The sequence below is a fragment of the Zingiber officinale genome, chromosome 3B, assembly GCF_018446385.1.
Source record: "Zingiber officinale cultivar Zhangliang chromosome 3B, Zo_v1.1, whole genome shotgun sequence".
NCBI lineage: Eukaryota > Viridiplantae > Streptophyta > Magnoliopsida > Zingiberales > Zingiberaceae > Zingiber > Zingiber officinale.
This window is the reverse complement of record NC_055991.1, coordinates 77161037-77186431: the sequence shown is the minus strand read 5'-3', so window position 1 is coordinate 77186431 and position 25395 is coordinate 77161037. Positions and strand designations below refer to the sequence as shown.

Sequence of the window (25395 nt, the reverse complement as noted above, 5' to 3'; positions counted from 1 at the left end):
TTATGGATTTCGGAGGCAGTTGGGAGGACCATCTGCCGTTGGTAGAGTTTGCTTACAATAACAGCTTTCATTCGGCTATCCAGATGGCACCGTTTGAGGCGTTGTATGGTAGACCTTGTCGGACACCCGTCCTCTAGGATGAGGTTGGAGAGGCCCAGTTGTTGGGACCTCATAGAGTTCAGCAGGATGCAGAGTTGGTCCGTACTATCAGACGGAGGATGTCAGAGGCACAGGACCGCCAGAAGAGTTACGCGGATCGGAGACGCAGACCACTAGAGTTCTCTGTTAGTGACCATGTATTTCTGCGAGTTTCACCCACGAAAGGGGTGAAGAGATTTGGCCTCAGAGGTAAGCTAGCTCCGCGTTATATTGGCCCTTTCGAGATCTTGGAGAGGATCGGAGCGGTAGCTTACCGGCTGGCACTACCACCGTCCCTGGCAGGTGTCCACGATGTATTCCACGTATCCATGTTGCGGAGATACGTGCCTGACCCAACGCATGTGCTGGCAGATATCCCAGTTCCAGTTCAGCCTGACATTACTTATGAGGAGGTTCCGGTACGGATTCTCGATCGGAAAGAGCGTCAATTGCGGAACAAGACTATCCGGCTGGTTAAAGTCGGATGGCAGCATCATTCAGATGAGGAGGCTACTTGGGAGCTCGAGGATACGATCCGAGCTCGTTATCCCCATCTTTTCACTTGAGGTATGTGATTTAATTTACCGTTCAGCATTTTGTACTCTTTATCTGATGTTAATATTTGCTGATGGTAGATAACGAAATTTGGGGACCAAATTTTTATTAGCGGGGGAGAATATAAAATATCGAAAATAGGCGAATATGAATAAAGAAATTTTCCAGAATTTTTGGAAATTTTCCAAGAATTTTTCGGAGTTCGTATGGATGAGTTCACGGGGATAAAACTGGGCCCCGGGAAAGCCTGTTTTGGCTACCCCGTTTTAAGGAGGAAAAGATTTATTTTCTTTTTCCTTTTTATTTCCATTTTTTCTTTATTTTTCTCCGCATCCTTCCCCGCGTGCCCGACGCCGCGCCCCCTCCTTCCTCACACGCGATCTCTCTGCCCTAACCGCTATCGCTCGCGGCAGTTCTTCCTTCCCCTCGCGACAAAAACCCTCGGCCACATCTTCTTCTCATTTCTTCTTTCCTCTTCTCAACCCTCTTCTCAGCCCCGTCTACTGCCTCTTCTCTCTGCACCTTCTCCACCCGACAACACCGTCGGGTGCTCTTTCTCCTCGCTGAGCGACGCGCCACCGCCACCACAGCCGACAGCCGGCCACCTTTCCAGTGCCAACACTTCTCCTCTTCCCGCGACGCCCCTTTCTTATGTGCCGTAGTGACACGTTTCTCCTCTTCTCTAGTGCTGCCGCCGCACGGGACAACGCCGACCTTCTCCACGCCGAGCTACCCTTTTCCCCGATCACTGCTGACCTCACGCAACAGCATCGATTACCGATCACCAGAGAGGACCGAGCCACCTCCAGCCCTAGTCTCGCCCTCTTATGATTTTCTTGCGTCGTGCCCTAGGTTTCCTCTTGTTGTTGGATCCGAACAAAACAACAATGAGGTGAGCAGCCTACCCTTGTTGATTTCTTGGATTTCAGTCTTGATCAGGTCAATTAATTCCTGGTGGTGTATCCGGGTTCCAGCAGCAATTTATCTTTGCTGGTCGTAAACAACCCTAATTGTGCAGCAACTTTGTGACATCCAGCAGCGGTTGAATTGAGGTATGTTTGGGATTGTTGATTGTGTTAGGAAGAGATGTTTTTGAAGGTTGATTAGGATCTTACCCTAGTGGTCGTTGAGATTTTATTTAGCTATTCATTGAGTTCTAGTTAAATAAATGTATGTGTATCGGTTGACGCAGGACTTTGACGCGAGACGAGCATCTCGACGTCGGATTGGACTTTTCGATCGGAGGCGGGTACTTTTGACTTATTGTCTTTGATATGCATAGTAATGAAATTAATAAGTTGCGTTAATTATGTTCCTCATTTGTTACGGTTAATCACTACCCGATTACCTGTTACCTGCATGATTGATTGTTTGTTTTGCATTTCATGTTGTTATGTACCTGATTACACATGCTCATAGGGGTAGTGATATAACCATGTTTCATCATGTTCAGGACCTAGGTTTGATACCTTATTTGATCAGTGTACTTTGATATGATTTGTTCACTATGGTGCACATCATTATATGTCCATAGATTGGTTTAGTATATTATCATGCTTAGTGTCATGCATCATTCGCATGATTGCATGCTGTGTGATAGATTGCTCCATTATTGTCGAGCACATTGCCAGTTTCATCACTGTTCGGTGCTCCGTTGTGACGCTCATGGGTAGCGTGACGCAGCGTGGTAGCACGTCAGTTTGCTCTTCCGGTGCTCCGTTGATCCGCTCAGGGGTAGTGTGACGCAGCGTGTAGAACGTTAGAGATCCCTCCACGTCATAGTGTACCGGGAGATGAGAGTATTGCTCTCCCCCATTTATGATTTGGGGTAGGAGTACGTGTGTACTCCGACAGCATCCCGTCCACTCTGTCACTCATCAGGAGTAGTGATGCAGAGTGCACGGTCGTCACAGCCCTACCCACTCGGTCCCACTTCTGTTGTGAGTTGGCTGACTGGCGTCAGGGGTGACCATGACATTGGCATCATATGCATGATGCATTTATTGCTCGTGTTTGTGTTTGCTGCATTTATATGCTGCACATTGTTTGGATACCTATGTTTGACATGCATACAGGATTTCTATACCTCTCGGATTGCTTGTCTTTATACCCAGGTCCTGGTTAGTACAGTATTCTCCTGTTTACTTCAGTTTGTATTCACCTTTATTACATCAGAAGACTGTACGCATGATTAGTGCTAGGTGTTATTTCCTTACTTTGCATATCAGTGTACCTGCTGAGTGTTGGACTCACCCCGCCTCCATTGTTGATATTTTTCAGGTAGTGCTAGTCCTCTGCTGGTCTTGAGTTGTTATTTTATCTTAGTTTCTCTATCAGACTTTGTTTTTAGTCTTGTATTGTTTTACTTATGGATATTGTATGGATTCATATCGTTTGATGGATTTTTTGTATGATTTGGATTTATTCTACTACATGCCTGCCTAGACGGCAGAAGAGGTGAGTTCATCGGATTTTGAGCTTTACGAGTGTAGTTGAGTAGGGTTGATTTTGAGTCATGGTATAACTACTTTGGTTTGCTTTTATTTATATAAACTGCGTGGTGATGGTTTATTTACATGTTATTATTCCAGCCGCATGTGGTTGAGGTATATAAGGATGTAGAAAAGTTACAGATTGTTCGCCGTACAGGGGAGATGCTGCCGAAATTTTCTCGGACAGGGACTCCTCCGGGGCGTGACATTGCCTCTGTGTGTTTGGTTTTCAAATTAGGTCATGCACATGTCATACATAATTTAGGCAGGATAATAGTAGGATGTGCTAACTTTGTGGTTGCAGGCTCCAACTATTATGGCATAAGATATTGTGTGTGATTGGACCCTTGGACATGTCAAGAGCATTATTTTGTGTGTGCATGATTGTATGTATCAAATACAGCAGGAGCTGTGTTATTTTTAGAATTTTATTTTTGTTCAATCTAGAATACATGTACATTCCTTTATGGAATATAGGATCGATATATGTAAAATTCTATATTTGTCGTGGATCGTATCCTTGCAAGACGTGGTGCTATCGGAGGACCAGAGGCGCAGCGGAATAAGAAGCAAGATAGATGCGATAACTCGACCCGATGGCGGTGGCTAAAGATGACAGCAGCTAGGGTTGGAGCACACGGAGGACAGTGATCAAAATGACATAATAGTTGGAAAATTAATTTCTAAATTTATTGCTTTTATTTACTGTGTGTGTGCATGTGTTATATGCTAGCATAGGTTAAAATTCCTCACCTTAAATATCTAAGTGAGAGAGGGATTAGTATATAAATCCCACGGTCTCTATTACTGGTTTGTAAGTGATGCAATATGCTTGCGTGTTGGCTCTGAGTGCCTCCCTCCACAACAGATGGGTTTGTTTGCGGATCACTAGATCAAACTTCCTTTATGGATGGTTATAGGAAATTATTTAGGATGTGTGTGATCTTCTCCAACTGAAAGGGCACAATTCTATTTAATGGACTAAGTATCAAGTAATGGTATACACTTAGACATATTTAATAGTATTCTCCCCAACGGAGTTACTGCTATTACTTGTGTGACCAAAGGGAAACCAACTATTAATTTGTCATAAAACTAAGGTGACAAGATAATAAAATTAATGGGTTAAAACCCCTCTTACAAATGATTGATTTTGTATACGTCCATACTAACGTGACATACAAAATTAACGGTGTTTGAGATAATTTTATTTGTCATAAAGTTAGGTTGACAAGATAGTTAATGGGTAAAACTCTCCTCTTACAAATGTTGATTTTGTATACGTCCACACTAACGTGGTATGCAAAATTCACGGTGTTTGAGTTGTTGGTGAATTTAAATGATATTGTTTTGAGGAATCAATATTATTTTAAATTCAAAGTTTTGACCAAATATTTGATCAGAGATAAACCAACTATTAATTTTATTTGTCATAAAGTTATGTTGACGAGATAATAAAATTAATGGATAAAATCTCCTCTTTGATTTTGTATACGTCCACACTATCGTGGCATACAAAATTCATGGAGATTTTAAGGTGTTAGTCTTGACCAAATACTTTTGTGATTCTTAGGATTTTAAATGTTGGTCAATCCCCTAACTATTATACTATAGGATAGACTTAGTGGTCCCAATTATAACGATTGGAAATAGGACTTGGACATTAAGGTAAACTGTCTTCTTAGAACTAAGAACAATTTAGGTGTATTTTATTCATTAGTTGTAACATGTTTAGTGGAGTTATCTACTGGTACCTGACGTGTAGATACGGGAACCACTGATCATGTCTGCAATTTATTGTAGGGTTCCAAGAAACCCAACAACTATATGAAAAGGAAAACACCGTCTACATGGGCACTACTACAAAAGTAGTAGCTGTTGCAGTGGAAGATATTTATTCTCTGATAGGAATAAAATATGGATTTTCAGAAATTGTCTTTATGTACTAGGTTTAAAAAGAACCTGATTTCGGTTTCTAAACTATTAAAGAATAGATATTCTGTCTATTTTGATAACAAACTTGTTATCAAGAAAAATAGGGAAGTTATCTGTTCTGGTACGTTGGTTGACAATTTATAATCCAATAACTCCCACGATGCAATAAATAGAAATTAATAACACATTTTCTAAATAAGAGAAAGTAACCTTCGAAAATGAACCAATCATATTTTTGGCATCTAAGGCTAGGTTATATTAACTTGAGTAGGATTCAAAGGATAATAACCAATGAACTCTTGGGTTCATTGGTAGTGGAAATCTTTCCAACCTACGAGTCTTACTTGGAAGGAAAAATAACTAAGAAGCTTTTAAGTCTAAGGGGTATGGAGCCAAAGATATGTTGAAATTGGTTCATTCTGATTTGTGTAGACCTTTGACTATCCAGGCAAGAGGTTGTTTCGAATATTTCATCTTTTTTATAGACGACTATTCGAGATAAGGATACATTTACTTAACGCGCCACAAGTCTAAGTGCTTTGATTAGTTCAAAGAGTACTAGGCTGATATGAAGTAACGTCAAAGTAAAAGTATTAAGACACTATGGTAAAATCGTAGTAACAAGTACCTCTTAGGAGAGTTTAGGAGTCACTTATCAGAAGACGGGATATAATCCCAACTAACTACACTTGGTACACCCCAACAGAATGGTGTAGTAGAAAGAAGGTATAAAACACTTATGGAATAATTAGATCGAAGATAAGTTATTCAGAAAATTACCAAATTTGTTTTAAAGATATACACTGGAAACGGAAGTGAACGTAGTACCTTCTAAGTCAGAACTTTCTACTCCCATAGAATTGCAGAATGGGCGTAAGCCTAGTCTGAAGCATATTCAGATTTGGGTGGTCTAGCACATGAGAGACACTGATAAGTTGGACATGAGTTCACTTGTTTGTGAGTTATCCTAGAAAAACGAAAAGAGGTTTCTAGTCCTTAAAATCGGAAGGTCATTGTTGGCACCAATGCCCGATTTTAGAAAAGGACTATACTATGAACCACTAGCCCATGAGTAAAAAATTATTCTTAAAGGGCACGTCTAATCTAGTACTAACTATACAAGATAAAATATCACAAGAAACTGCAACACGTATCACAAATGATACACAATTGCAGAAAGTGTCACGTCATAGTGGGAGGGTTGTTAGGCAACCTAAAAGATTCATGTTTTGGAAGAGTCTTTGAACTTGATCCCTGGTAGACATGAACCTGATCCCCGGACATATGATGAAGCACTCCAAGATAAAGATGCAGCATCTTTGCAAAGAATACAGAATTAGAATATATTTATTCTAATAGAGTCTGGGAGCATATAAAATCACCAAATGGTGTAAAAGCCAATGGGTGAAAATAAGTCTACAATAGGAAAAGAGGGATAGACAGGAAGGTAGAAACTTTCAAAGCAAGGCTTGTTGAAAAAGGAAACTTTTTTACCAGTAGCCATGCTTAAGTCTATCCGGATTCTTTTATCTATGAGATTTAGCAAGTGGATGTCAAGACAGCTTTCCTTAATGGAAGTCTTGAAGAAAACATCCATATAAAGCAACCAGAAGGGTTCATTGCAAAGAGCAAAGAGCATCTTGTGTGTAAGCTCAATCAGTCTATGGACTGAAGTAAAGCTTCAAGGTCTTAGTACATCCGGTTTAATAAAGTAATTCAGACCTTTGGATTTATTTTATAACCGAATGAGTTGTGTATACAAGAAGTGTGATGGAAACGTGGTGGTATTTCTTGTACTATACGTAGATAACATTTTTGGTAGTTGGAAATAATATCAAAGTATTGTCAGAAGTAAGGGTATGGTTGTCCAAACAATTCAATATGAAAGACTTGGGAGAATGCATATATTCTTGGGATCAAAGGGATCGCAAGAAAAGAATATATTTTACTTATCCCAAGCTTCATATATCGAAACAATCTTTGCTCATTTTAAGCATGCAAAACTCCAAGAAAGGTTTCTTACCTTTTCAGCATGGAGTAGCTTTATCTAAAGAGATGTCTCCGAAGATATCAAATGAGATAGAGGAAATGAAGGCAGTTCCTTATGCTTCGGCTATCAGAAGCCAAATGTATGCTATGCACGAGATTAGAAATCTGTTTTGCCAAGGGCATATTTAGCAGACATCAAAGTAACCCTGGACAAGGACATTGGACTGCGGTAAAGCATATATAAAAGTACCTTAGAGGCACTAGAGATTATATGCTAACTTACAAGGCAGATAATTTGCTCCCTGTGGGTTGTACGGATTTTAACTTCCAATCAGATAGGGACAATAGTAAGTCAACCTCGGGGTTTTGTGTTTACTTTAGAAGGTAAAGTCATAATTATGGAAGAGTGATAAGCAAAAGTACTTTTTCGGACTCCACCATAGAAGCTGAGTAAGTGGCAGCCTCTGAGGCAGTCATAGAAGCTGTATGACTCAGATACTTCATGATGGACTTAGACATGCTTTCTGGTTTGCCCAAAAAATTATTACAATTTATTGTAATAATAGTGGTGCAGTAGTAAACTCGAAGAAACCATAAGTCCATAAGGCAAGTAAACACAATAGAGCGCAAATACCACCCAATACAAGACATCGTATAAATGAGGAGAAGTTGTTGCCGCCTAGATTGCATCAGGTGATAACCTGTAGATCTTTTCACTAAGGTCCTTAAGCAAGAGCTTTTAATGGACATGTTGAAGGGTTGGGAATCAGATGTATGGCAGCTTTAATGGCAGCATAGTCTTTTAGTATAAGTGGGAGATTGTTGGAGTATATACTAAAAGTCTAGCTTTTGTATAAACATTTATAAGAATCACATTGGGCAAGTGTCTACATTTAAATATACCAAATGTAGATGTTCAATTAATTTATATTGTAGATAACATAGTGTGCGGTGTCACACACAGAAGATCGTGTTATCGGTTATTTATAAATTATAAACAGTAGCTCACGACTAAGATGGAAAGGAACAAACCATTGGAATAGTCGTAGTGTAATTAGGTATTAGTTTATCTTGACTAATAGATTACACTAGTACACTCTAAGTGTATTGAGCAAGACCATTTAAGGAAAGTTCTTTTTATACTGATTTAATAAAAGAACAAGTCCTTAGTTATTATGGAAGTGTGTGTTTTTAATCTTAATATAATAACAAACACATATATTTAATATTTATTTCTTTGACTTATCAAAGGGTGAGATTTAGCTCGATAAATCAAAATGCTCGATAAGTTGAGAAATGATGTTACTTATAGTGTGTCTTGTTGATTATAGAAGGAAACTGTGTCCTAGAAATCTAGGTTGATAATGTCCCCAAGAGAAGCTCATAATGATTGTCATGTTAAACCCTGCAGGTGGACTTAGTCCGATATGACGATAAGGTTGAGTGGTACTACTCTTGGACTGAGATATTAATTAAAATGAGTTGTTTTTTAACCATGTTCATGATTTAAAAGAGAGTTTAAAAATTAAATATCTCTTTTATAAGTTTCTACAAAAGATTAAGAAAAGATTTGATATCTTTCCTTATTTGTAAATTGAAAGGAAATTTTAATTTTTAAAGATAACTTTCCTTTTTGGAAATTATCCACATGTTTAAAAGAATGATTTTAATTTATAAAATTTCTTTTTTTTATAATCCACCAAGAAGGGAAAAATTATTGGAGAAATTTTTTATAAATTTTCGGAGACAAATTAGGAAGTTTTAATTCATATTATAATTAAAACTCTCCTTGTTTATAGCTTATAGATGTGGCCGACCATGTAATATGAGAAGAGGAAATTATTTTTAATTAAATAAATTTTCCTTTTCATGGCAAAAGAATTAAGGAAGTTTTTTATTTAAATTTCCTTATTTGCCAAGACCAAGGATTATAAAAGAGGGGGTAGAGGTGCCTTCAAGGGTAACGACTCTATTCTTTTTCTTTCTCCCTCTCTTCCTTGGTGGTGTGGCCGACCCCTTCTTTTTCTCTCCTCTCCTTATTGTGGCCAAAACTTCTTTATTGGTGGAGTTCTCTTGGTGGCCGGATCAAGCAAGGAGAAGAAGGAGAGAAAGGAAGCCTAGTCTCTAGCATCCCTTGGAGCATTGGTGGTGGCCGAACCTATCCGTCAAGAAGGACTCTTGGTGGCCGAAACCTAGAAGGAAGAAGAAGGTGCTTGGTGGTTCTCATCTCGGAAGATCGTTACCCACACAACGTCCGAGGTTAGAAGAGGAATACGGTAGAAGATCAAGAGGTTATTTGCTTACAAAGAAAGGTATAACTAGCAATTATTTTCAGCATCATACTAGTTTTCTTTGTATAGTTATTTTTGGAAATACCAAACACAAGAGGCATATGATTCTAGAGTTTCGAATTTGTGTTTTTGTTTTTGTTTTTCGAATTTGTGATTCGATTGTTCTTTTTGGTTAAACCTAATGTTATTTTAGGAAATTAAATATTGAATTTCTTTTAAAGGCTTTGTCGAGGCAGTGGTGGATGATCCTATACCCAAGAAGGCCTTGTGCCTCGCCATGTTTGACTTGGGAGCCGATTTTAGAAATAAATATTTAATTAACTTTGTAACATAGGTTGGACTTGGATCAGTAGTGTTAAGTTCCGCTTGCGATCTAAGTCTAAACCATTAAGAACAGATAAGTTAAATTTGGAATCAATAATGTTAAGTTCCGTTTGTGATTCCTAATTTAACTTCTAAAGAACACAATAGGTTATTTAGGAAAGGTTCGACACTTGTACAAAATTTTTGTACAGTGGAACCGGTACGATTTTCGTAGGACTAACCAACAACATGTTGTGCACCTGTGTGACAATACACAACTGAGTGGGGGGCACAATGCATCATTGATCATTTATTGTATTGTGCCCCACCCCCCAGTTACGTATTGTCGCACAGGGGGCACTCATAGGGGAACAACCTTGATATAGGGATTTGATCCCCTGCGTGATGTTGTGTGTGACTAAGATAAATAGATTATGCAATTAACCGCTCCATTTGTTGCCTCCTCCATGCCTCATGTGAGCGTTGTGAGGGGGGAGGGCGACCATGTGTTTGGGGCACCCCCTATTTCCACATTAGTCACCCTTTCACGCGCGCAGCGAAGGTGCGCAAAGGGATTGTTGTCTAACCGCAAGTGCACGCACGGTTATGTCATCAAGTAATAAAAGATCGAATCCACAGGGACTATTAATTGAACACTAGTAGATTTTGAAAAAAAAGTTATCTAGATGATTAAAAATTGTGTGAAGCCTCGAGAGTAAGAGAGTAAGAGATTAAGAGATTGAGAGAGCAAGAGAGAAGGAAGGATCCATTTTTCAAAATAAATAATTAAGGGTTATTAGAGAATAACCTATCGGAATTTAATGGAAATATTTAAATATTTTTCTGGAATTATTTGGAGGTCGTATGATAAGATTTAAGGGGATAAAATTGTTGAGACTAAAGAGGTAATAAAAATTGCCATTTAGAGGGGGCGTAATAGGGAATTAACACCATGTAGAGAAGTTAAACCCTACTTATATAAGGAGGGCAAAAGTGCCCTAACCTTAGCCGTGCCTCTTCCTCCGAATTCGCGAACCCCTCGCCACTTTCCCCGATTTCGTCGACGGACACAGCGCCAACGCACGCCCGCGATCGAACGCTGACGCTCGGTTGCGCGACGAGTCTCCAGTCTCCTCCACGCTTGATCGGAGGTCTCATCTGCGACGTTCTCCTCCTAAGCGCCACTTCACGTAAAGAATCCTCGGTCGGGAGAGCAGATCTGAGCTTTGTGGATGCCGGAGATTTCATTGCTTGTTCTGGAGCTTGATGCTGGCCGAGGATTTGCACTCCAAGGAGATATCTCATCTTCCCGGGCCTTAAAGCCGAGCCAATTTCTGTCGAGCTTCTCTCCGCCACTTCTAGTGGTTCCTGGCAGTGAGGTAAGTGAGGTATGGGTGGTTTCAATTAGGGTTTTGCTACTATGAATCCATGATTGGATGTCGGGATGAGAAGTTGGACTGACTGGAGTTTGGTTCTGGCAGTTGCTTACTGTGAGGGGCTCGGACACAACCTCCCGCAGTTGTTCTTCATCCGGGAAGCAGTAGGTAAGGTCTCTATCACTCCAGTTGTTAGATCTGTAAACCTAGGTATTGGGTTTAGTTGGTACTGGGTACTGATCAGTGTGATGGTGTTGTTTGTAGCTCGGTAAGAGCTCTGGTCTGTGGAATTGTGGCAACCGGCAACACCGGTGCGCTTGTGTCGACGATTCCATCTCCAGGCAGTGAGTCAACAGAGGTGAGTTCACTGTAGGGTAAAGATTTGGATTTGTTGGATACATAATTTAGTTGAATACATATTTGTGCATTGGTTTTTAGGGAACAAGTGCATGATTTAGGAATCCTAATTGTCATAGTGTATGCTGGAATGGTGGGAAAGGAGAATGTAAATTAGGAGTTTGGATTGGTTTTGGGTAGATCATTGTGGGTTTATTTGGGTAATGAATGAGCCCGGATTAATTATCTGCCTTGTATATTGGATTAGCTAAAATTGATATGTTGACGCAGAACTTTGACCGAGGCGAGTGTTGTGACGGAGTGGACATCGGATTCAGACTACATTTAGAGGCAGGTACTTCTTGACTTGCTTCTTTAGTTATTGATCTTAGTGCATGAGTTAGTTTCATATATGTAGTATCTATCTTGACTCCACTCTTATTCGCTTCTTGTGCTTGATACTTTATCCACTCAATCTTTGAGATGCTCGAATTCGTATCAATACAGTCTCATGTTGTTATCTTTGATAATTAGCAGATACTAGACACCATGTTTACCTGTTTGACTATTGTTTATTTATGTTTCGTATTGAGCATGCGGCTTCATGTAGCATACCTGATTTCTGTTGTATGTATGATGACTGTTGCATTAACCGCATCATGTCATAGCATGCATGTCGGCGACCATGTCTCCCTTGTGGTTGAGAGGGTCATTGGCCAGAGCCGCACACTTGACCACTCATGGGTAGTGATAGCGGAAGTGTCACACTTGTCCTATCATGCACTTACTCGGTCACTTATAGGTAGTGGCGGCTGGAGTTGTGAGCAGCAGGGATCCTATTGCGACGTAGCTAGATAGCTACTATGCAAACTGTCCACTCGGTCACTCGAGAGTGGTGATGGCTGGAGTGGTACAGTAGTCACCGATCCGGCCTTTTGACTATACAGGGGTCGTGGTGCAGAGAGGTGGGCTGGATGGCCATTCCTGCATACGTTGTTGTTATTCTACATGTTTATATCGCTGTTGTTTGCTTATGTTGTTAGTTGTTTACTTACACAGTTCTGTTATCACATACCTGTTATATATGCTTGGACACTACTTACCTTGACAATATACCTTACATGTGATCTGGGTAGTTATGAGCAGTATTGTAGTAGTTTTGTGTAGTAGTTTTGTGCTACTTCTGACTTTATACTACTAGCCTAGGATATGGTATCAGATATGGATTTACATGTCTTCTGTACATAGTTGTATCTGCTATTTATCTTTTCGATACTGTATCCTGTTATATTCCTGGCTCACTATTTTACTCATGCACTATCTATCTATTACCCACTGAGTCTTTAGCACTCACCACCTGCAAACTGGTTATTTCGCCAGGTAGCCGATAGTGATGCCATTACACTTGGAGGATCCAGTCTACCGGTCCCACGTCGCTTCTAAGGACGGGTTTCTGGTTTTGGTTTATCGTGTTGTTGTGATTTGAACTTGTGAACTTGGTATTGTAATAATCCATTGTGGACTTTGTGTTAACTTGTATTTGGTTTTGTTTTGTCGAAGGGTCAAGCCGGGCCGGCCCACGGTTAGACCTGACCATGGTTCGGAATCGACGGTTCGACGGTTCAGAACCGTCAGTTCGGAACCGCCGGTTCGACGGTTCTAGGCAGGTCGACCCTTAACCTTAACCTCCCAAGACGGTTACGGTTCACGGTTTAGAGCAGCCGGTTCACGGTTCGGTTCACGGTTCGTCACGGTTCGCCACGGTTCAAGATTAATATGTTAAAAAAAATTAAAAATTAAACATTAAACATTAAAAATTATAAATTAAAATTTATTGAAAAAAGGGCTTGCACTTATTTAAGTTGCCTACGTATCCCTTTAAGGGAATCAAAGCCCACGTAGTTCTTTTACATTTTTATCCTTTTACATTTTCATTCACTTCCATTTCCTGTTCCTGTCGTATTTATTCCTTCAGTATCAAAATCTTCAACTTCGTCATTTGAAAGTTGCATTCCTTGGATTCTTTTCTCCGCTCTGGTCCAATCGTCCAGTAATGCTTGGGCTTCCAATGAGTCGGGAGACAAAGTTGATCGTCGTTCATCTAATATGTTACCGCCGGCACTGAACGTCTGTTCCACAGCAACAGTTGACACTGGACAAGCTAAAATTTCTTTTGCGATCACGGAGAGAACGGGAAAACTTTGAGCCTTCTGTGACCACTACTTTAAGATATTGAAGTTTTCGCTATCTACTTCATTAAAATCAAAAGAAGTCGTAAAATAATTCTCAAGTTCCTGTGTGGAACTTGAGGATCCTCGTGGGTGTTTTGTCCGTTCTTTTAATAAGAGTTGTGTTTTTGTAAGTTTTAAATTACTACTAGTAGGTTGTTGTATTTCAGAAATATTAATTTGTGTTCTATATTTTGCATAATATTTGTAAAATACCGGAAAAATGACGATTTTTAATAAGGAAATTTTCCGGAATTTTTGGACATTTTTCGGGAATTTTTCGGAGCTCGTACGGACGAGTTGACGGGGATAAGAACGGGGTCCGGAAAAGCCTGTTTAGGCTATCCAGTTTTAATAAGGAAAAATTTTATTTTTTCTTTTCCTTTTTTCTTTTTCTTTTTCTTTTTAATTTCTTTAAAACCTTCGTTTCTTCCCCCTCCTCACACCCGAGCCCGACGCCGTCTCCCTTCTTCCTCCTTGCCCTAACCGCCGGCGGCGGTTTCCCCCTTCTCTTCTCTTCTTCTCGGTGAAGCCGAGCCTTTCCTCCTGGTCACCGAGCATTTCACCTCCTCCATCGTCGACAGCCTCTGCCCTAGACAAACCCAGCGCCGGCCGCCGTCACTTGTGCCCTAGAGCCGGCCCCGTGCATCACCCTTTCTTCCTCTGCCCTGGTGTGAGTTCACTGCCGATTTGCTGTGCCGCCGCCGAGCCGAGCATCTCCACCGACGCACGAGCAGTGCCGGCGACCCTTCCTCTGCCCTAGACAACCTGCAGTGCCGGCGCTGTCATCTGTGCCCTAGCGTCTCCGCCGACGCCAAGCAGTGCTAGTTTTTCTCCTCTCTGCTTTCATCTTGAATATTCCCGGCCAATTCTTTTCGGATGCTCCTTTGCCCTAATCTTTGCTTTGTTTTCTCTGTGCTTTAGTTATCTCTCCGGGTTGTGGACAGAGGCAAAGCAATCTGAGACTAGCCTCTTGGTGATCCCAATCTGCTGCCCAACACCATTGTCTTTCCCTCTTCATTCCTCCGGCAGCCGGTTTCACTACCACCAGCAGTAGATTTTGTATTGTACTACCATCACTGAAGAAGAGGAAGTGGAAACAGGGAGGAAGCAATTGTAAAACCTCTGTGGCCGGATTGTACCCTTGACCACCTACTTGAGTTTGGGTAAGTATTTGGTTTATGGATTTAGTTGACACATGTTCTAGGTACGACTTAATACATAATTAATTTGGTTATCGGGTGATTTAGGTTTGTAAGTTGTATAACTGTGTGATTGGGGTTCATGAAACTAACCCAAACTAATCAGTGGATTAGAAATTAGTTTAGCTATTTGTTTATAATTAAATTAGCTAAACTGTGCGATTTAACACAGGACTTTGACGCGAGACGAGTATCTCGGAGTCAGATCGGACCTTTCTATTTTCGGAGGTGGGTACTTTGACTTATGTCTTTTGATATGCATGATAATATGTTTAACATATAACAATAATTGTGTTATCTGTTTGTTTCGGTTGGTCGCTACATGATTAGTTACATGTTTGTTTGTTTATTTATGCTGCACTGCATGATATCTACCTGATCACATATGCTTTAGGTAGTGAACCAACCACATGCTATGATATGTTCTGGATCTAGGGTTTATTTGATACCCTATTTTATTGGTGTACCTTCTATTTGATACTTCTTCGATTGGTACACATGTATCAGTTATATGGACTATGCCGTATTTTTAGTGACATCATCATGATTGCATCTTTGTCGATTATCGGCTCACTTTGGTTGAGCATCGCCGATTCATATCTTCGCCACACCACCCATGGATTAGTTGTATATCAGGCAGGGTGTGTTCATTGTTTAGCTCCGTTGGTCGGGTGACTCAGCGTGGTAGCCGTGATCGATTCCTTCTGTTTGACTCGTTGGCATTTAGTGTAGCGGCGTGGCCGGCAGATGGTGGACTCTGTTTGGCTCCGTTGGTCGGGAGACTGGTAGCCGGCAGAGATATCCTCCCGTCATTGTGTACCGGAGATGAGAGCATTGAGCTCCCCATTTATGATTTGGGGACGGAGGGGAGTACTCAAAGCATTAGTCCACTCGATCGCTGTCGGGGCGATGATGTCAAGTCTTGGTCACCATATCATTTATCGCATTATATTGTTGTGATTCTTGCACTTATATCTGCATTTGTATGGATCATTTGATTGACATACATGATTATGATTTCTTGGTTTGTGACACATTACCTTTGTACCTTGATTAGGTTAATACGATTATCTCGATTTCATTTCGATTGCATTTATTCCTTCGTATTGAGAGTACGCGTGATTAGTGTTGTCATTATTTGTTTTATTATGCATATCAGTTGTACCTGCTGAGTGTTGGACTCACCCCGCCTCCATTGTTGATATTTTCAGGTTGAAGCTGTCCGGAGCAGTTCCAGTCGCTGGCCCCCCATCTGCACGTAGAGCTAGTTCTCTACTAGTTCGTTAGTTGTTTTATTTTGGTTTTTTTTCTATATCAGACTTTGTTTTAGTATTGTCTTTGGATTTTTACTATGGATATTGTATGGAGTGGTACCTTTTGATGGTTTTTGATATGATATTGGATTTCATTCTACTACGTGCCTGCCTGGACGGCAGAAGAGGTGAGTTCGTTGGATTTGAGCTTTACGAGTGTAGTGGAGTAGGGTGGATTTCGAGTCAGAGTCCTATTGTTGTTGTTTACTAATATTAACTGCGTGGTTGTGACAGCCAGAGGCTGAATATCTTTATAAACTGTGTGGTGTTTGTTTTTTTTTTTATTCTTGTTATCATTCCAACCGCCTGTGGCTGATGTATATGTGATATGTAGAAAGTTTCATATTGTCCGCCGTACAAGGGTGATGCTACCGAAATTTCTTCGGACAGAGACTCCTCTGGGGCTTGACAATATTGATTATAAATATCATATAAATAAATTCTAACATTATATATAATATTAACTGGATCAGGGGAAAAAGAATCTTTAATTGGAATTAAAGCGTCATAATATAAAATTAACATTTCTTGTAAAATTTCTAATCTGGGATCTAAAGCAAATACAATTAAATAAATTTCAGGAATTAAATAAAAATATTTTTCTCATTTAGTTTTCATAGCTAAGATGCAAGGAGATAAAGATTCATTATTAATATGTTCATTTAAAACTAATACTATATTAGAAAAATTTTCTAAAACTAATTGAGCAGTGGGATAATAAACACCGGAAAGTTGTTTGGTTGCATCATTAAATATTTTTAAAATTTCACAAATACTACTACAAATATTCCATTGTTGTGAAAATAAATATATATTAGTATTAGTGTTTTGTGCAAAAAATGAACATAATAATTCTTTATATTGAAATGAATCTTGTAATAATTGGTATGTTGAATTCCAACGTGTTGGTACATCACGTGGAGATTTTTTAGGTCTCATTCCATTAATTTTACAAAACCTAGCCCATTGTTTCATTATAGATGGATGAGACCATAAATAAGAAATTGCAATTCTAATTGGTTTAATATAACTTTCTAAAATTTTTAAACCATCTTGAACACATAAATTTAAAACATGACATACACAACGAATATGAAAAAATAAACCTTCAATAATAGGTTGACAAACAAATTTTAGATTATCTATACAAGCGGTATTGGAACTAGCATTATCTAATGATATTGAAAATATATTATGAGTTAAATCATATTCTTCTAAAATTAAACATAATAATTGTGTGATATTATGAGCATTATGTGATTCATCAAAAACTCTATAAGCTAATAATCTTTTTTGGAGGTTCCAAGAGTTATCGATCCAATGATAAGTCACACTCATATACGAATGTGTTTGCCAATCACTCCAAATATCGGAACATATAGAAATTTTATTATCTAATTTACTAAATTCATCAATTAAATTCTTTTTTTCTTGTTTTACTAATTTTTTAATTGTACGAGTAAGTGTAGTCCTAGGAACACGTTTAGCACATGGATTAAGAGATTCTTTACAAAAATCTTCAAATGTGCATTTAGATCCAAAACTAAAAGAAAGATGTTCTACGGAAACAAATTTAGCTAATGATTCTCTTAATTTATTATCCGAATATAAAAATAAACCGGAATCGGTACCACTGCTAGTTGAAGAAAATCTTGATAATTGTGTTTGAGAACGGTCGAGTCCATATTCCGTCGGGTGCTTTGTTTCTACATGTCGTTTCAACGACCCATAGCCGCCGCTGGCTTGGAATTTGTAGGAAGCATTGCAGTGCTTACATTTTGCACGCATTTCTCCCGACGGAAGAGTGACCTTCTCAAAATGTTTAGTGAAAATAGAAGACTTTAGAGGAGGAAGTTCCCGAACCTTAGAAGTAATTGCATCGATACTTCCTTGTGTTTCGGGTGTCGGATTCGGAAGATGCTCGATCTCATCATCGGTGGATTGAATGTTGGGGTCCTCCTCCCGCGGATTCATTATTTGCTTTCCCTTGCGAGCTCGAGATGATGCACCTCCGCGGCCTCCTTCCATTGTAATTGAAAATTGAAAACGAAAGCGTGTAGAGATTAGAGAATACGAAAAATGAGATTAAGAGTAGAGAAGATGTGTGTGAAAAATGATGAAATGAGCTCTCTATTTATAGAGTTTTGATTGTAACGGACACTAAATCATAGCCATTGATCAAAAAATGGTCAAATGATCCTAACCGTTGAAAAAAAATACCCAAAAAATCCTCCCAACGGCTACGAACCGCCGGTTCAAGCCGTTTAAAAAAAAAAAAATTTGCGACTGAACTGCCGGTTCAACCCGCCGGTTAACCGGCAGTTCGCCGGTTTTACAGCCACTGAACTGGAACCGGCCCAGCAACTTGCCGGGCCGGTTCCGGTTCGACCCGGCGAATCGGGTCAACGGGCAACTGACCCGTTGACCCGGTTACGGGCCTAGGCTTGGTTCGGGCCAGACCTGGCCCGGGGTCGAGTCTACCCACGGTGAGTAGTTTTGTTATTTTGTGCTTGTTATATGTTTTCCGCTGTGTTTGATTTAGTAGTCATGTGGGTTGCATGTTATCTGTGTGGTTATGTGTTTAGATCCAGCCGAGTTGGTTGTGTTTTGCATATGTATATCTGTTGGTTATGTATGCTGGTTCCATATGTCACCGCTACAGGGGAGGTGTTGTCTGATTTTCGTCGGACCACCTTACCCTCAGGGCGTGACGATTTATTGGTATCAGAGTCACAGGTTACGATGCCTATTTCACAAGTTTTGGATTTTCCGTGATTTAATTCCTCGAAGTGACTTTTTGGGATTTGGGACCAGGCAGTGGCGGAACACCTCCAAGTTATTGGATGTAAGTTTTGTAAGTATAATCATGTATTGTTAATGGTACATATTAGTTGTTGATAGCAGGTATGGGACGAGGTCGGTCGGTAGCTGGTTCTCGCCGTGGTCCGGGACGACCACGGAAACAACCTACCGAGTTTAGGGAGCCAGAAATTCACCTAAGGATCCAACTGATGTGGAGATGGTTAGTCGAGGACAGGCCCATTCGACTCCTAATAGAGATCAGGGGCATCAGCCTCAGGAGATTCCTTCAGTTGTACCACCTATGGGAGATCAAGGATTCCAGCCTCGGGGAATTCCCTTTGTGATACCATCAGCTGTTCCTGCACCCATTGCTACGGGTTGGGTGATGGACAGAGCTCATATACCATTACTGGCGAGGTCTGTCTAGGACAGATTTACCTTATACCAAGGCGGAACGGATCCTTTGGGTTGCTCATAGTTGGTTAAAGAATTTGGAGGACACTTTTGGATACATGAACTGTACAGATGAGGAGAAAGTGGAACTGGCGGCGTATCACCTCCAAGATCAGGCTGCCACTTGGTGAGGTATGCAGAAGAGATCTTCGGGGAGTAGCACATCACATGGTTGATGTTTCGTGATGCTTTCGAGAGACAATATTTCCTTGCTACCTTTTGTCTTGCTCGTCGCCAGGAGTTTCTGAACCTCAAGTAGGGCGATCATTCAGTGTTGGAGTACAATGCAGAGTTCAGTAGGTTGGCTGAATTTTGTCCTCATCTAGTGGCACAGGACTACGATTGGATGCATTAGTTTACTCAGGGTCTTGCTGCATACATTTGGATCCGGATGTCAGGTTTTCCAGGTAGTTCCTACCGGGAGGTGTTGATCGAGCATTATTTATTGAGATGACTCAGCAGCAGGTAACCCAGGAGAAAGGCCATGATAAACAGTCGTCACAAAAGAGAGGGAATAAGGGTCAGAGCTCACAGACTACTACTGGAGGATTCTCTCAGCCACAGAAGGCAGGGCGGACATCGGATGGAGCATCTCGTCCTTCTTAGCGTGACTGGAAGAAAGATAGAACTTGATCCAGATGTTACCAGTGTGGCTCCAAAAGTCATACCAAACTCCAGTGTCCTTTGGATCACTCCATTTGCTACTATTGCAAACTACTAGGGCATGAGAGTCAGGATTGTACTTTGAAGGAACAGTTGGAGACTACTAAGGTTACATCTAAGGGGGGACAACCTTCACAGACACGACCACAGAGAGGATCACAGAAGACTCAGAGTGCTCCTCATCAGCAGCGATCGCCGCATTCTCAGGGACAGATGTATCATATCCAGGGTCAGGAACCAGCGACTACGCAGTATTCTGTCGCAACATCTTCTCATCAGACATTTCTAGTACAGCAGGATTTTCTTCCACCTCAACCTTACTCAGCATATCAGCCTTAGTCTCAATATCAGCAGCCGGCTCCTGCACCTTCGATTCTAGCGCAGACCACCCTAGGTATGCCACAGTTGAGCTCAGAGGTGGGTCGCGTTTATGCTGTCACACGGAAGGAGGCACAACGGGTTGAATGATCGGTTTTCCGAGGTACTATTTTAGTTTATACCTTTACTGCAGATCTATTGATAGATACTGGTAGTTCCCATTCATTCATATCTCGGGTGTTTCTTGGTAAAATCGGGAAGCTGCCTACTCGTCGAACTCATGGGTTGACGGTATCTCTACCATCTGACGAGGTACTAAATGTTAGTTTGGAAGTCAAAGGATGCCCTTTAGATTTTAATGGTCAGACTCTTATAGTGGCTCTGCAGGTATTAGAAATGGTGGAATTTGATATTATATTGGGCATGGTGGTTGGCCATGAACCATGCCACAGTCGACTGCGGAGCTAGAGTAGTCACATTCCGACCTCTCGGTCTACCATCTTGGGTATTCGTTGGAACCGAGAGTGATGGGATATCAGTCATATCATCCATGCAAGCGAAGAGATTATTGTTACAGGGTTGTCAAGGATATTTGTTGTCCATGGTTAAAGCGGGTTCGGATGCATTACCATGACTCTCGGACGTTCCTATTGTTCGAGAATTTCCAAATGTGTTCCCTAATGAACTCCCCACCCGGGTTGCCTCCTAAACGGCAAGTTGAGTTTACGATTGAGATGGTTCTGGGAACCGCACCGGTATCCAAGACCCCCTATCGCATGGCACCAAAAGAGTTAGAAGAGCTGAAGGTTCAGTTGCAAGAGCTGTTGGACAGAGGTTTCATCCGTCCCAGTGTTTCTCCATGGGGAGCCCCAGTACTCTTCGTTAAGAAGGATGAATCACTGAGATTATGTATTGACTATCGGCAGCTGAATGCAATGACTATTAAGAATAAATACCCATTACCACGTATAGAGGATTTATTTGATCAGCTGAAGGATACCTGTGTATATTTTAAGATTGATTTGCGCTCAAGTTATCATCAGCTTAGGGTTAGAGATGCAGATATTCCGAAGACAGCATTTCGCACTCGTTATGGTCACTATGAGTTCTTGGTAATGTCATTTGGGTTTACCAATGCTCCAACCGTGTTCATGGATCTGATGAACAGAGTGTTCCTTGAGTATCTAGATCAGTTCATCATCGTGTTCATTGATAATATTCTGATATATTCCTGATCTGATGAGGAACACAAGCAACATCTTCGCATAGTTTTGGAGACGCTACGACGAGAACATCTCTATGCGAAGTTTAGCAAATGAGCATTCTGGTTACCTTCGGTGGGTTTTCTTGGACACATTGTTTCCAGCAGAGGTATATCAGTCGATCCACAGAAGATTGAGGCCATCACTAGCTGGGAACAACCGAGGACAGTACAGGAGATACGTAGCTTCTTGGGATTAGCTGGGTATTATGGGAGGTTCGTCGAAGGTTTTTCCAGTATAGCCTTGCCTTTAACACGATTAACCCGAAAGGGAGAGAAGTTTAGCTGGACAGAATCTTGTGAGTAGAGCTTCTAGAAGCTCAAGCGGAGGCTCAGTACAGCACCAGTGTTAGTACTTCCCTCTAGCATGGATGGATTTGTACTTTTCATAGATGCGTCATACTAGGGATTGAGTGATGTACTTATGCAGCATGACCGTGTGGTGTCATATGCCTCACGTTAGTTGAAAGATCATGAAAGGAACTATCCAGTCCATGATTTGGAGTTGGCAGCTATCATCTTCGCACTGAAAATTTGGCGACATCATTTATATGGGATCACCTTTGAGATTTATACAGATCATAAAAGTCTCAAGTATTTATTTACCCAGAAGGAACTGAACCTGTGATAGAGAAGATGGATGGAGTTCTTGAAAGATTATGACTGCACAATTAATTATCACCCAGGAAAAGCCAATGTAGTGGCTGATGCTTTGAGCAGGAAATCCCAAGGAGTTTTGGCTTGCCACCGAGTGATGGTTACAGAATTGATACAGAGCTTCTCTGAGTTGGGGTTGATGGAGCAAGCACAAACAGAGCAAGGCTTGCTAGTCACCATGGTTGCTCAGTCACCTATAGTGGAGCGTATCAAAGAGGCTCAGGCTACAGATCAACATACACAGTTTTTACGTAGCAGGGTTATCTCAGGACAGCAGACAGAGTTTACCTGTGACGATAGTGGAATTCTATATTTTCGTGGAAGGTTATGTGTTCCCGAGTCGCACCCTGTTCGGGAGGATTTGTTACAGGAAGCACATCGATTTAGATTTTTGATTCATCCAGGAGGTACTCGTATGTACAGGGATCTGAAACAATCTTACTGGTGGAATGACATGAAGAAGGACATTGCGACATTTGTGGCACAGTGTTTGGTTTGTCAGCAGATAAAAGCGGAGCATTAGAGGCTAGCTGGGTTATTGCAAAAAATAGAAATACCGGAATGGAAATGGGAGCATATCACGATGGACTTTGTGGTAGGGCTACCCCAAACCCGGAAGGGACATGATGCGATTTGGGTAATCGTTGATCGGTTAACCAAATCTGCACATTTTTTATCGATCTGTAGGACGGATTCGTTGGATCAATTGGCAGAGTTATACTGCAGAGAGATCATCAGATTTCATGGTATACCTCTGAGTATTATATTGGATAGAGATCCATGATTTACTTCACGATTTTGGTGTAGTCTCCAGCAGGCCATGGGTACGGAACTCTGTTTTGGTACAACATTTCACCCTCAGACCGATGGGCAGTCGGAGCGTACTATCCAGACATTGGAGGATCTATTGAGATCTTGTGTTACGGACTTCGGCGGTAGCTAGGAGGATTATTTGCACTTGGTGGAGTTTGCATATAACAACAGTTACCACTCAGCGATTCAGATGGCACCATTCGAGGCATTGTATGGCAGAGCATGTAGATCTCCTACTTTATGAGACGAGGTTGGAGAATCGTCAGTCTTGGGCCCGCAGCGTATTGAGCGAGATGCAGAGTTGGTTGGCACCATTACATGCAGAATGTCAGAAGCCCAGGACAGACAAAAAAGCTATGCAGATCGGAGACGGAGACCTTTAGTGTTTTCTGTGGACGATCATGTGTTCCTGCGAGTGTCTCCTACCAAGGGAGTTAGGAGGTTTGGATTAAAAGGGAAGTTAACTCCTCGTTACATCAGACCCTTTCAGATACTTGAGAGGATTAGTGAGGTAGCATATCGATTGGCGCTGCCACCATCACTTACCGGGGTGCATGATGTATTTCACGTATCTATGTTGAGGAAGTACGTGCCACACCCTACGCATATTTTGGCAGATGTATCGATCACTCTTCAGCCAGATGTAACATATGAGGAGGTTCCAGTACGGATATTGGATCACAAGGAACGCCAGCTGCGAAATAAGATAATCCGACTTGTCAAGGTTGGATGGGAGCATCATTCAAATGACGAGGCAACCTGGGAGCTGGAGGATGCGATCCGAGCGCAGTACCCACATTTGTTTAATGAAGGTATGTAAAGATATTTCATTAGTGATAATGATTATACCTGCCATTGTTGTTTAACGCATTTATGTCGTAAATTTGGGAACCAAATTTTCGTTAAAGGGGGAGAATGTAAGATATGGCAAAATAAATAATTAAGGGTTATAGGAGAATAATAACCTATCAGAATTTAATGGAAATTTTTAGACATTTTTCTGGAATTATTTGGAGCTCGTATGGTAGGGTTTAAGGGGATAAAATTGTTGAGACTAAAGAGGTAATAAAAATTGCCATTTAGAGGGGGCGTAATAGGGAATTAACACCATGTAGAGAAGTTAAACCCTACTAATATAAGGAGGGCAACATTGCCCTAACCTTATCCGTGCCTCTTCCTCCGAATACGCGAACCCCTCGCCACTTTCCCCGATTTCGTCGATGCACACAGCGTCGACGCACGCCCGCGATCGAACGTCGACGCTCGGTTGTGCGACGAGTCTCCGGTCTCCTCCACGCCTGATCGGAGGTCTCATCTACGACGTTCTCCTCCGAAGTGCCACTTCACGCAAAGAATCCTCGGTCGGGAGAGCAAATCTGAGCTCTGTGGACGTCAGAGATTTCATTGCTTGTTCTGGAGCTCGATGCTGGCCGAGGATTTGCACTCCAAGGAGATACCTCGTCTTCCCGGGCCTTAGAGCCGAGCCGAGCCAAGCCAAGCCGATTTCCGTCGGGCTTCTCTCCACCGCTTGTAGTGGTTCCTGGTAGTGAGGTATGGGTGGTTTCAATTAGGGTTTTGCTACAATGAATCCGTGATTGGATGTCGGGATGAGAAGTTGGATTGACTGGAGTTTGGTTCTGGCAGTCGCTTACTGTGAGGGGCTCGGACACAACCTCCCGCAGCTGTTCTTCATCCGGGAAGCAGTAGGTAAGATCTCTATCACTCCAATTGTTAGATCTGTAAACCTAGGTATTGGGTTTAGTTGGTACTGGGTACTGATCAATGTGATGGTATTGTTTGTAGCTAGGTAAGAGCTCTGGTCTGTGGAATTGTGGCAACCGGTAGCACCGGTGTGCTTATGCCGGCGATTCCATCTCTAGGCAGTTAGTCAACAGAGGTGAGTTCACTGTAGGGTAAAGATTTAGATTTGTTGGATACATAGTTTAGTTGAATACATATTTGTGCATTTGTTTTTAGGGAACAAGTGCATGATTTAGGAATCCTAATTGTCATAGTGTATGCTGGAATGGTGGGAAAGGAGAATGTAAATTAGGAGTTTGGATTGGTTTTGGGTAGATCATTATGGGTTTATTTGGGTAATGAATGAGCCTGGATTAATTATCTGTCTTGTATATTGGATTAGCTAAAATTGATACGTTGACGCAGGACTTTGACCGAGGTGGGTGTTGTGACGGAGTGGACATCGGATTCGGACTACATTTAGAGGCGGGTACTTCTTGACTTGCTTCTTTAGTTATTGATCTTAGTGC

General features: G+C 41.3%; 2 protein-coding genes across 2 annotated transcripts; both read left to right on the top strand.

Moving 5' to 3' along the window:
- Nucleotides 1-10935: 10935 nt before the first annotated feature.
- Nucleotides 10936-16107, top strand: LOC122054951. The gene is made up of 5 exons (XM_042616362.1): nt 10936-11077; nt 11199-11247; nt 11344-11437; nt 11707-11766; nt 16057-16107. Exons 1-5 carry the CDS (start codon nt 10936-10938, stop codon nt 16105-16107), a joined length of 396 nt encoding a protein of 131 aa, XP_042472296.1.
- A 7343-nt stretch (nt 16108-23450) lies between these two features.
- On the top strand, nt 23451-23945 carry LOC122054950. Its single transcript, XM_042616361.1, has one exon. The coding sequence runs from the start codon at nt 23451-23453 to the stop codon at nt 23943-23945; it is 495 nt and encodes a 164-aa protein (XP_042472295.1).
- The last annotated feature ends 1450 nt before the right edge of the window (nt 23946-25395 follow it).